Genomic DNA, 13,056 nt, shown 5'->3' with positions numbered 1-13,056 from the left:
CGGCACAAAGCAGCATTTCTCCTGCTTCTCTGCTAGTCCTCATGAGTTCTGTCCTATAGAAAGGAGCGGTTGGAGAGCATCTCTGAAAGAGTGCCCCCTTCAGGAAGCGCCTTCCTTAACCGCGCTGCGCCTGCACTGTAAACAAACCCCCATTTTCTCTGATAAGGAAGGGGTGTTGTGAGGCAGAGTGAGATGATTACAGGTCAAATCAATTTTATCTTTGAAAGGTCTGTGACTTTGTTTAGCCTTCAGACGGGGTTCAGTACAGCAACGTCATGAAATGGGAGAGGTGACTGAAAGATGCTTTCCTTCAAAGCGAATTGAGGAAAATTTGTACAGGTTTTATTTGACTTCTTTCTTCATAGATGACTGTGAGAGGCTTAAAAAAGAATAAAATAGGACCTTTAAATTCACCTTATGCCCATTGTTATCTAGAGTGTAGGGACTGGGATGCTGCGGGTCTGGTTTCCTTCCATTATCTTTTTTTGTAGTTTTTTAATACCTTTAGCATGGTTGGTAATAAAAGTATGTAACCCATTCCAGATGATGATAGAAAACTGAACATCACACACCTTTGCTTGGAGTTGCTGGAGTAAAAATGAGATCTGCAGGAGACACCTCAGGTGTCTCCGTACTGAACGCCGGATCGCCTGTAACCAGAGTTGCTTCTGTTGGGATTTTATCCAGAGGTTCAGCCGGATTTGATCCATCACCACTGATGATCTCTGGGCCTGGAGACGCTTCCGGATCTCCATCTCCATTAGTGGAAGGGTCATCAAGCGGAAAGATCTCACCAAAAATATCTGCCACAGAAAGATTTAGGTTTTTAATGTCAAGAAAAGCTGTTTGCTAAACTCTTTACCTAGAGATTCCTCTGCTCACCATCACTTAGATCATTCAGTGGGTACGGTGTTGCTGAACTGTCTGGAGTAAATGAGTTGTCATCTGCAGATAATTAGGAAAAACAGAGAAAGAATAAATGTAAATATTTGTAGATTTTACTGTTAATATATATTCTATTCTATCAAAGTTAACTGAAAATGCCAAGATTTTCCATTTCTAAGTATAAAAATCCTCCATACAATTAGATGAAAGGGCGGGAACGTGTTATGTAATCGTTTTTCCTGTAGCTTCGTTCTTTTATGTGACCCGAGTCCAGCTCTCCTCCTCCTCCTCATAACAACACTGCCTCTTTGTTTTTCCTTTGGCTTCTCTGGTCAGTGATGGCAGAGCTTTAATCAACGATCGGTACACATCTTCCAGCTTTCTTTCCACATAAAACTGGCAATGTGAAACTCCTGACCTTAGCTTAGAATGGTTTGAGTGAGGCTTTCAGTGCAGCATTTAAAACAAAAATAAAAATCTATAAATAAATCAGTTCTCACCTGCATTGTTTCCTTCGCCCAATGAAGGGTCGTCCGTCAGAGTTGATTCTGTGAGAATATTCATGTGTAAATATTACTTAATTATTAATTTCTTTTGGATTTTGCTTATTTTTTACCTTTAAGGCTCAAAATATTACAAACCTTTAAGCAATAAAGAAAATACCTTTGGGATTGTTATTGTGTACATTATCACATGAATTACTCTTCATTGGTCCTGTTGCTGCTCCCCTCTTTTCTGCAGTAATTATCAATACAGAAAATACCATCAAATGCATCAGTGCAGGTTAACTGCATGCATTTTAAGATGATGCTGTCCATGCTTCTGAGCATGCTGCTGGTGCACATGCAGCCGGATTCATTATCAGGTTTGAATTTCATCAAAAATGTTTGTTGGATACAGTTTTAGATTTTACAGTCTTTGTAGTTTCTTTTGGGAATTCTGTAAAAGTCTGAATAAAGTGTTCCACATGCAGAAAATAAAATCACAATCATTACTCGTTTATTTGCTTTTCAAGGCTTACCATCCGCTTCGCAGTGGGCCTTATAATCTGGACAACACTGGCCAAACTTGAAGCAATCAGAGTCGCAGGTGCACCGCCGACCTCTCTTGAAGTTTTCTCCACAACGGCCCTTGCAGGAGTGTTCTGTGACACAAATAAAGCCCTGAAGCTTAAAACACAACACTTCTGCACAGTTCAACTGAAATGCATTGACTGAGCACTAAAATTGAGACACTTTACTGCAGTTAGGAGTCATTTAAAGCAGAAATGTTGCAGCATCTTGAGATGCCAGAACCATTATGCTGAGCATGTCTGCACACAAAGAGGCTTATTGAGGACAACCAAGTCAATATTTTGGACTGGCTAAAGCAATGCTCTGATTTCAGTATTTTAGAAATAGAGGTGAAAAGATCTGCCTGAGCAAAGCAACCAAATAGACCCAATTCGGTTGATAATGTGGAAAGTTGTAGAAAGGAGACCCAGAACATTTGACACAATTTACACAGTTAAAGTCCACCAAATGCTACAGAAACTTATCTAACTTAATATGGGCCCGGTGCCGAGCCAAGGACAGGAAGACGCCCACTTTCCCCTTCCATTATTGTCCTTTACAAAAAACAAACTTTGAAGTGGGAGTCTTTTATACTTTTAAAACCCCCCACTAATGTTGTTTTTTCAAAAATATTTCTTGTTTGACAGAAACTTAAACACAGAATATGCAATCTCCCAAAAAAAGGCTTCAGGACATAGAAACATTGTTGCTCCGCCCCTCATGGCTGCTGTGCCTGGAAACTAGGCAGTCATAGCATCAACAACCAATACTTAGTCTTTTTCAGCAGTTTTCAGTTGTAATGCCCATGCCTAATGCAGGTTATAAAAGTATTCACTGCTATAACCTCTGTGCTTTACGCTCTGTTGTGTGTTCTGACCAAAGGCTCATGGGCAGGAGTCCTGCAGGGGAAATCAGAACTTTTATTTGACCAGATTCCATTTTATGAAGCACAATTTAGGCACATCTGGCTGAATTTTGCCAAAACGACAGATCCGCCTTCCCTCCACTAATGACACAATAAAACCACGATGGATAACATATGTTTTCACTGATTCAGTCAACATATGCTATAGCTATACTGATAAATACATACTGATACTGATAAATACTCTGGCCTCTCTGGGGCCCCAAGCAACATTAGATATCTGGGGCCCCTATTTTTGCCAATAATGTATGTTCCTGTAATTAACAATCCAATTATCAGATTAGCCACATACCTACTATACACTCAGTGCACCTGTGGTAGTGCTGTTTGCAGTCTCCTCATTTGAGAGTCACTTAAGGTAATAAAATAATCTGGTATGTAGCTTAATTGGGGTGAACGCATCATGTGGTTTATACTTTTTCTCTCCATATGCTACAGGAATGTTCAAAAATAAAAGACTGTGTAAAAAGAAATAAAATAGCTTTGATGAATAAAGAAAGAATTTATATGAAAGCTTACATGATTAAAAGGAATAAACAATAAAATATCAAGCTAAGCTTTGTTCTCCAAAGATAACTTGTGTCTCAGAAGTTTACAGCGATCTTCCCCTGTCTGTATGTCAATCTGGCCCCAAAACCTATATGTTGTTGTTTTTCTATGTAATTTAATGAAGTAATGATGTCTGCCTGCTTAAGAATATTTTAATGTAAGAAAATAAAACATATCATGAAATTATGCATTTTTACTTTATTTATACAATCAAATATTCCTTATGCAAAAAAAAAACAAACAAAATAATTAATTGTAGTTTTGGGGCCCCCAAGTTGTGCTGGGCCCTAAGCAGTTATTAGTTTTCTGATGCCTTCTGTCAGCTCTACATTTAGACCTGATAGTTGTGGAGCTGTTCTTGATTTATTAAAGTTGATTTTTTTTTTTAGGCAGAATTGTTTCTGTTGTCAATCATGACAGGAATTAAATAAGAGATGCTTAGTTTTATTTAAGGTTAAATACTGAGAATAAAACTTTTTTGTAATTTATTGTGTATGGAAATATCTGGTTGTGCATAAATACTACCCATATATAACTTCTGTAATATATTTATAGCAGTTCTTTTTTATTTGACAGAATAATATTTTATCTGTCGTGATCTATCACCCCACCCCTGCTTAATATTTTGCAAAATACAAAATATAAAATTTCAGATCCCTGTTGCTAGGCAGTCTTTTGAATCAGTCTCTCTAAGACAGGCGTTTTCAAAGTGGGGGTCACGAAACGACAAAACCTGTCATAAATTATTTAAATGTCAATGTCCCATGAAATAAATAAATAGAACATGAAAGAAGTAGCTAACTTTTAGTCATTTATTAATCTAATATATGATTCAAACATCAATATACCTTTCATTTAAAAAGAAATCACCACTAAATAGTTAGTTGACACTTTCAAATGTGTATTTTACATCATAGAATAGGACATTAATTAAATGTAATCTAAAAATAACATTAATCTAAATGTGAATATAATTATTTCAAGTAATTATATTTATTTATAGGGATGTCCAATCTGTTTCTGTTTGGGAGCTCCTGCTCTAAGACACCAAATTATTTTGAAATTGTGGTTGAGCATGGCAGAGGTGAAGCCTATGATCATAGAGGCTTGTCTTCAACATAGAGGTTTAGGGTTCGAGTCCTGACCCTGGGGCCCTTTGCTGCGTGTCCTCCCCTCCTCTTCTAGCACATTTATATTTGTCTGCTACAAATAAACTGAACTGGTTCCAAGACATACAAAAGGTCATCGTGTAAAATCTTACTTGAGGTGCACTGGGATTCATAGTCGCTGCAGCATTCTCCATAGGACAGGCAGCTGTAGTCACACTGGCACATGTGGCCCCTGTAGTACTCAGCACCACATCGTCCTCTGCAGCTCTCTGTAGGGAAAAAAACTTTAGAGTTCAAAAAGGAGATACTGTTTACACTGCTGTTGTGTTCCTCCAGGGGCCCGGCCCCCACAACGCTGCCAGAGATTGATTTCTGGAGCCCAGTGACACAAACAAATGTGCACAGGTTCCCCCTCGGGTTAATAATCTTTACTAAAGCAAACAATGATGAGTACAAGTAAGACAGTTTACATATATGTAAAAAGCATTTTTAGAATATATATATTTTTTGTATAGACTCGTATTTGAAAAGAAAAGGATTAAAGTAGGGGTTTTGATTTAAATATGAAATGAAAATAAAACTTTACTTACCCTGAGTGAAGGTCAATTTTAGAGTATAAGCCAGCAAAGTCACAAGGCAAAGTATTTTGGAAGACATTATGAAGGAAATCTGGAATAGAGAATATGGAAATAAAGATGAAACAGCCTTCTTTTAAATAATTTTTATACAGAAAATACAAACTACTCCAAACAGAGCGTGAACTTACCTTTCCTGAGCTGCTCTCTGTAGAATCTGTGGCTCTGACTCCTTTTAAAGAGCTGACAGGGAGAAAGAGAGGCAGCCTGGTAATTGGTGGATCCGTGCTAATTACAAAAACCTATGATCTCACAGGGTGTGGCGAAGTCCTGCTGTCCAGACATTAGGATTTACCACAAACACCTGGAAGCACATCAACACACTCCTGTGCCAGACAGACGGCTGACTTCACACACTCTAAGCAGAGGAGAGGAAAAAGCAGAGGCTGGGGTTTGTTGTTCAGTCAAAAGTCAGAGGACATCCTGCCAGACCTTTTAGGTTAGAGTCCATCGAATTCATTAGTCATAACCTTCTTAATTGTTCTGTTCCTCTTTAAACCTTATACTCAAATATTTCTTACACATTTAGATCAATCTGAAGACACTTTTTTATGGAGTTTCATAAATTAAATATTTTTTTTTCCCAACTTGTATTCTGACTTTTGGATGATTTGTATGTTGCAATAGAAAAAAAAAACATGTTTCAGGTTATTGATGATATCTTAACATGTATATAGATGTAGGGAGATGAACAAAAGTGTTATTTTATTCATGTTTAGAACAAAGCAGCTGAGAAGGTGTTTTCCAGTTTTTAACAGCTGAAAGGGTGCTTGAGTCATTAGCATGCAATGAAAACATAAGAGAAGGACAAATAGGACTGGATGGCCTCTTATCAGCCACTGATCCTGCAGCCATTTGTAAACAAACAGCCAGCCCCCCGAGCAAAAACTGGTTAACAAGACAATGAAAAAAATGACATGGTTTACATCCAAACAACGTCTACATTTGGTTGAAAAGTTACAGGTGAAAAGCCTTCATTTTCAGATTATTGAAATTCAGATCTTTTCAACATCTTTTATTGGACTAAAGCGGGGCAAAATCCGACCGACCAAAATAACCCAATTTTCAACAACTAATTCTGGACAAAATGAAGAGTATGACGGAACGACCAGATTTAGGCTAAAAACCAACATCTAAATGAAGTCTGGTGTTTGGGGGGGAGAGATCACCTTACAGCAGTGGAAATACATTAGAAACTTTTACAGATTTTTACAGATTTATTTTTATTTACATAAAAACAGCAGGGGTGTGTTTGAAACTGACTGAACAAATAATACATTTTTGGATAGATGGATGGATGGATGGATGGATGGATGGATGGATGGATGGATGGATGGATGGATGGAGGGATGGATGGATGGATGGATGGATGATGGATGGATGGATGGATGGATGGATGGATGGATGGATGGAGGGATGGATGGATGGATGGATGGATAGATAGCAATGTTGAATTATGTTACATAAAATAATATTGCAGTACTCAAAAGGTTTATTTTTTTATTAAAGGAGATTGTAATTTATTTTATTTATTTAATGGATTTCCTACCCAGAAAGTGATAATGAGGCAATATCTCATAATTATGAGATATATCATTTTTTTTCATGAGTGTAGCTTAAACAGGCTTCCATGGAAACGAGTTTCAAAAGTGAATACCTTCACTGAATAACAAACAAGCTTGATTTTTATGTACGTGTTCCAGACAAAGACACACAGTTAATGTTTGTTGAAAACAGTTTCCTACTTTTGCGACACAAGCTTCCTTGTACCTCATAACTTTTATATTTTGGTCTGTTTTATAGCATTGTTTCAAATTTTAGATGTAATGAGTCACTCAGTACTTAGTAAGTTCTTGTTTACACTTAATTTCTTGCAATTTCTACTTTCTCCTCCTACCTGAGCAAAACTATGATGAAGTGGTTCTTCTACTTACTTTTCTATTCTTACCTGAGTGGAGTTTTTGTTTACTATACCTCTAATGCAGTGTAGTGAAATGGTACATGGTGGTTTAAAATACATTTAACACACAAAAAACACATTTATCTGCATTAACAGGCTGACATCTTTAAAGAATTGGAGAGAACATCAACCTTCATTCTCAGTATCAAGGGAGTAACTTAGAGAAAGTTGGTGGGGACAATCTAAGAGCGGTGACTAATGGACCTACAGTTACTTTACACAAACTCTTTCAATAGGGTTTGTATTTTCCAAAAATGAGCTCAAACATATTTATTGAATGCTTTCCTATTGTTTAGCATCAAAAGAAGAACCAAAATACACTGATATTTATGGATAGTTAGACATTTTTGTATAAAGGATGAATAACAGCCGATTCTGATGCCAAAAGCAACATATCATGCCTCCCTATTATGGACTGTTTCAGTTTCATTCATCCATCAATCCTTCCAGAAATATGTGGATTGATAGATGGATATTTTCCCTTCCAGCTACATCAGTGATTATCCTCCTTTAAAAGCAACAATGTCAAATTAGAAATTTGTGCCGCATATCATTGAGAGCCAAAGTCAATGTATTGAAATCATTGGTGGGGACATGTCCACACCAGTCCTTCAGAAAGTTCCGCCTGTGCTCAGTATGGATCTGAACATCCAATACATCCTTTAACTCCTTATCAAACCAAATCATTATCCATAACCAGCATCACTTTTTCTGGTACTAACACCCCACTCTCATCAACAGCAATCTTGGTGTAAGAATGGACTCACAACTCACTTTTGAAGCCCACTTAAATAATTTATGCAAGACCTCTTTCTACCACCTCCGAAACATTTTCAAACTCCGTCCCATTCGCTCCCTCCCAGACGCCGAAAAGCTGGTTCATGCCTTCCAGACCGGACTATTGCAACGCACTTCTCATTGGGATCCCTAAAAAGAGTCTGCAGAGGCTGCAGTACATTAAAAACTCTGCAGCTAGGATCCTAATGAGAGTACGGAAACATGAGCTCATTACCCCCATTCTCCATTCACTACACTGGCTTCCCATCTTCACCAGGGATGAATACAAGGTTTCCCTCCTCACACATCAATGCATCCATGGACATGCACTTATCAACCCACAGAACACAACCTGCTCCCTTCGCTCCACTGCACCCACATCTGTGGAATGCCCTCCCTGCCACCTTGAGCAGTGTTGCGCCGATGCCATTTTTTGGCCCCAATACCCATACCCGATACCTGGCTGTGCAGTATCGGCCGATACCGATACCATAATAATGTAAAATAATTGCCATCATGGCTTTGTCAAGCTGCTGCCTACCTTTGTGAAGCAGGAAACAATCTAATACAAAGTGAATCCAGTAGAACTTTTTATTGCCTACCTGGAGTGGGTGACAATAGTTGAATAAACTTATGGCTGTCAAAATGGTATCGGTGCCCTATTTGTTGGTACTCACCGATACCGATACCACCATTTTAGGGCAGTATCGGGCCCTGTCCGATACTGGTATTTGTGCAACACTAACCTTGAGGACACCTCAATCCACTGAGTGTTTTAAAAAAGGCTTTAAAACATTTCTTTTTAGCAAAACTTTTGGTGTCCTTTAGATGTTTTCTCTCTCTCTCTTTTTAAAACAGCTTTTATTATTATTATTTTTTTGTAATTATTATTATTATTTTTTATGTATTTCTTTTTTAATGCTTTTCTTTTTTGTAGTACTTTGAGGTATTTAAATATCTGAACAATTCTACCAGAAAATTCAAAATGTTTCCTAACTGGGTCTTATAATGAGATAATCATCCAAAAGATGCAGCTCAATCAAAACAGAGGTGGTTTAATAGACACAAAATCAATCTTTTTTTCTGTCTCTCAACTCAGAAAACCTGAGGAGCAGAGAGCATCAGCATCACTCCAAGGAAGCTCTGGAGAGAATCTGGGAAGATGATTAATCAAAACTCCCTGACTTTATATCATTCATTCTAATGGAGGTTTAAAGGAGTGTTTTTTTTTTCTTCATGAAAATCTAACCTTAGAGATAAAAACTTTTCCTCATGCGATTTTCTTTGTAGTTAATAGATGTACTAACGGCTGGATTTTCCCACAAGGCTCTATGGCTGCCAATGGGTTGGGACAGTCCAGAACAACAGTTTTCTCCAAAATGAGAGAAAAAACAAGCTACATCAAACAGACTATACAGGTTCCAAAAATTTTGTGTTTTTAAAGTTGCTTACATTTATTGGATCAGTTAGAGCTGGTGTTTTGTGGTTGGAAATCAGATAGAACTGTTTGACAACTCAGGGATTTTCCCATTGTGTCATGGTCCAATTAGAGGCAAAGTGTCTGTTGGTGCTGCCTTGTTAAAGCGGTGATTTTAAAATGACTGAGCAGGAAAAAACACTTGCAGCTATTCCAGCAATACCTCAGAACAAAGCTGACCAAACTTTGGCCTTTCAGATTGATTAGAGTAGAGAAAGTGCACCACCTTGTGTTCACAATACAAAGTTGTGTTTCTCTGTAGTTTTGGAGAAATCCTTGTTTTCACTGCTTCTCCCTTATTGTATGACCTTTAGCTGAAGATTGTGCTTTTTCATATGTTCTTTTAATAAAGAGAAACACTAATAAATTATCCCATTCCCTTCTAGTTTGACAATTTGGTGCAAAAACAGATAAACTACCATTATTTTAATCTGGGATACTCTCTGACGCTCCGTAAAAGTTCATCTCACCTGTTTTTTGAGGATTTAGGTCTTTGAGCTGCGATCCTAAAACAGAAACAGAAAAGGTAATTACATTTTTGAGGGTTGACTATTTCTGTGTTGATATTAATGTTTTGAATTTTGTGGAGTGCATCTGATTTCTAATTTAAATTGTTCTGATTTGTTTAATATTTTAGGATGACATGAACTGTAAAATGGTTAAATGGATGTTTGTATGGAAAAGATAGCCACAGCATCACCTCTACTATACATAACAATGGGAAATATCGTATCTTCTCTCTGTTTTTTCTCATAGTAGCTTCATCTGGTCGGTTCCTGTTTGGTTGTGCCTTTACCCTGGAGAGAAATATCAGCTGTGCTGCGACCATCAACACCTTTGTGTATAGATGTTGAAAATCGGCCTGTTTTTCAGTGTAGTCCTGTTTCTCTGACTGTGACTAACTGGATGTGCTCTTCTTCATCCTCTGACATGGGAGCTGGCTCGGAGCTTCTCTGCCTGGCTGTGTGTTTCCTGGACGGGGCCGCCTGTGGAGCTGATTTACAGTTCAATTCAGTTTATTTATATAGTGCCAATTCACAACACATGTCATCTCAAGGCACTTTACATTTCACCAGATCATGCAGTCAAATTGATTCAAAGTTTTCCCCAGTCTACCTCAGCAGATGGCCGCTCACACTGAGGCTGGTTCTGCTTGGGTTTCTTCCTGTTAAAAGGGAGGTTTTTCTCTCCACTGTCGCTACAAGCATGCTTTGTGTGAGGGATTACCTTCAAGTCAATCAGTCGATACAATCAACTGGTTTTCCTTAGATAGAAAACTTTGAATCAGTTTGACTGGATGATCTGGTGAACTGTAAAGTGCCTTGAGATGACGTGTTGTGAATTGGCGCTATAGAAATAAACTGAATTGAATTATTCTTTTTCCACAAATACCTTTGTTTTCAAAAACAGCTTTTTTAAAAAATAAATAACTTATTCATAGTTTCATTTTACCGCAAATTATAATTAAAAGGGCCCAGCACTATGCCTGTAAAAAAAAACACCAGGAACCATATGTTCAAGTTGAAATTAAGCAATGTACACCAAATGCTCATCCAAATAGAGTTTACTAAGTTCTTTTTGAAGCTGAAAATAATTTTTATGTCTTTTATGTCTATGTTTTGTATGTCTTTGCCATCTGTTGGCTGTTACTACCTACTTGCCAAGTCAAAACCAGCGAAGTTGGAATCAAAGTGGAGTTATGTGGCAACATTTTTAAGATGCCTTCAAGACCTTATCAGTATTGTCCTGCACATACTGTAACCTGTCTATTAAGGTTTTATCAAAATTTGTAAAGTCCAAAAATGAAGACAAGATAGTAGAAAATAGATAAATGAAGAAAAAACATGGATAAAGATTTCCCTTTCTGGATGAGAGATAATAGTGTAGAATTTGGCAAATGTTTTGCAGATGATAGAAAGAAGACCAAACAAGAGATTTGACATTATTTTTTATGTTAAAACATAGTCTAGGTCAAAGAAGATTACCACAGTTTTAACCTTGTTTAACTGCAGAAAACATTCAGACATCCAGCTTTTAATTGAATTCAGACAGCTTAGTAAAATGTGTTTTGAAGGATAAGAGATGAAAAACTAGGTATCATCAGCATAAGAATGATAGCAGATATCCTTATACTATGTAGGAAATGGACCGAGCTGGAGCAGGTAGAGAAGAAACAACAATGGCCCCCAGAAAGAGCCCTGAGGAACACCTGAACTGGACAAAAATGAGATTTGTAAGTAGATGAAGCCAGGAAAGTTGATTCATCAGACAAGTAAGAAGAAAACAATTTTTTCAAAGAACCTGAAATACTAGCCCAACTCCTCAACCTATCAAACACAGACGGGTGGACAGCAGCGTAAAAAGCTGATGCCAGGTCCAAAATAAACACTACACTGGAAAAACAATTTAGAAATAAGTAAAAATGCCTTAAATTAAGTGTATTTATCCTTAATTTTAATAGGTAAATTAGATAGTTTGCCAATGGCATGAGTATTTTTACTCTTAAAATAAGATAATCTGAAAATATGCACTTGAAATAAAACAATGCAATTGTGTTTTCTATTTTATGTGTACATTTTCTTGTTCAAATGGCAAAATGTCTCCCTTACCTCCTCAATCCAAGAACAAATCCACTTATTTTAAGAAAAAAATGACTAGATTTTTATTTTTTCCAGTGTATAGAACATTCTGCAAATTGTGAAAATTTGAAAATGATCAGATACTACGTTTCAAAAGTCTGGCAGTTTTAACAAACAGAAACCTTTTTAATAATTCTAATTAAACCAAACCAGGAAATATTTAGTCTGATGATATTTACTCTGATTCTCTCATTGTCTGATATCAGACAATGAAAGAATAAAGGTAACATGTCTTTTTATGTGTTTTAAGTAAAGTGGAGATCCGACTTTATGTTAAGTAGTGGTTATCTTAGCATTTAACTTTTTTTTTTTTCTTTAATTGACACATCTTTGGACTTACATCATCTGCATCACCTGCAGGGCCTGCAGATAAAAACATCTGTTTCTCTCCTTTTCCTTTCAGAATAATAAGCTCACAGAGACCAACATCAGACACAAATGGACAACAAGGGAAAGGCGGCAAGTAAAGATAAGACACTCGTATTCACAGATGGATGCCACACACTTGATCTCTCAATGAGATTAGAGAAGCTCTGAGGGGTAGAGTGGCCTTGCCATCCTGGCAAACGAACAGCATCTGTGCTTTCTGAGCAGAGGAGGCCAATCTTCTGTCTTGGCAGCTTTAATTAGGCAGCCTGCACAAGCAGGAACTAAGCTGGTTTGTTCGAGCCCCCTCAAAGAACGTCACAATCAGCAAGATAGGAGGGTGCATAGAATAACGGAGAGCCCACTGAGCCTCGTTCGGAGTATCATTCTAGCATTTGGGCTGAAAACTGAATGAGGAAGCACGGCCACTTCCTGCAAGACATGAGCTGTTTAGAAAGGAGCTCAGAACAGGAAACAGCGTACATGTTTATGGTTTCAGTTCTGTTTTCATTTCAGCGCATTTCAGCAAGTGTACCAAAAAGACACAAAAACAAACAAATGAGATATTTATTATCTCAAATGCATCTAAACTAACAAAAAACTAAAAAAGTTTCATAAACTGCTTGACTTCAGCATTTGAAACTGGTAAACGATCAACAAGAACCTTTAGAGGGAGACAAAT

The 13,056-nt window shown here is 37.4% G+C and overlaps 1 protein-coding gene across 2 annotated transcripts in view; it reads right to left on the bottom strand.

Moving 5' to 3' along the window:
* LOC107091958 (proteoglycan 4-like) overlaps nucleotides 1-5,362 on the bottom strand; it is a 14,581-nt gene extending 9,219 nt beyond the window's left edge. The window contains exons 1-8 of one of the 2 annotated variants that reach the window (XM_015386202.1): nucleotides 5,287-5,362; nucleotides 5,111-5,189; nucleotides 4,673-4,789; nucleotides 1,907-2,029; nucleotides 1,549-1,620; nucleotides 1,386-1,433; nucleotides 883-945; nucleotides 573-803 (exon numbers count right to left, since the gene is read on the bottom strand). In XM_015386202.1, coding sequence (XP_015241688.1) covers nucleotides 573-803; nucleotides 883-945; nucleotides 1,386-1,433; nucleotides 1,549-1,620; nucleotides 1,907-2,029; nucleotides 4,673-4,789; nucleotides 5,111-5,177 — 721 coding nt within the window. In that variant the 5' untranslated portion in view covers nucleotides 5,178-5,189; nucleotides 5,287-5,362. The remainder of the gene's footprint in view (nucleotides 1-572; nucleotides 804-882; nucleotides 946-1,385; nucleotides 1,434-1,548; nucleotides 1,621-1,906; nucleotides 2,030-4,672; nucleotides 4,790-5,110; nucleotides 5,190-5,286) is intronic. The other variant, XM_015386203.1, reaches the window with a different exon arrangement.
* Between the last annotated feature and the right edge of the window lie 7,694 nt (nucleotides 5,363-13,056).

This window comes from Cyprinodon variegatus, unplaced genomic scaffold (assembly GCF_000732505.1).
Source record: "Cyprinodon variegatus isolate N-32 unplaced genomic scaffold, C_variegatus-1.0 Scaffold359, whole genome shotgun sequence".
NCBI classification, from domain to species: Eukaryota; Metazoa; Chordata; class Actinopteri; order Cyprinodontiformes; family Cyprinodontidae; genus Cyprinodon; species Cyprinodon variegatus.
This window is presented reverse-complemented; position numbering and strand designations above follow the sequence as displayed.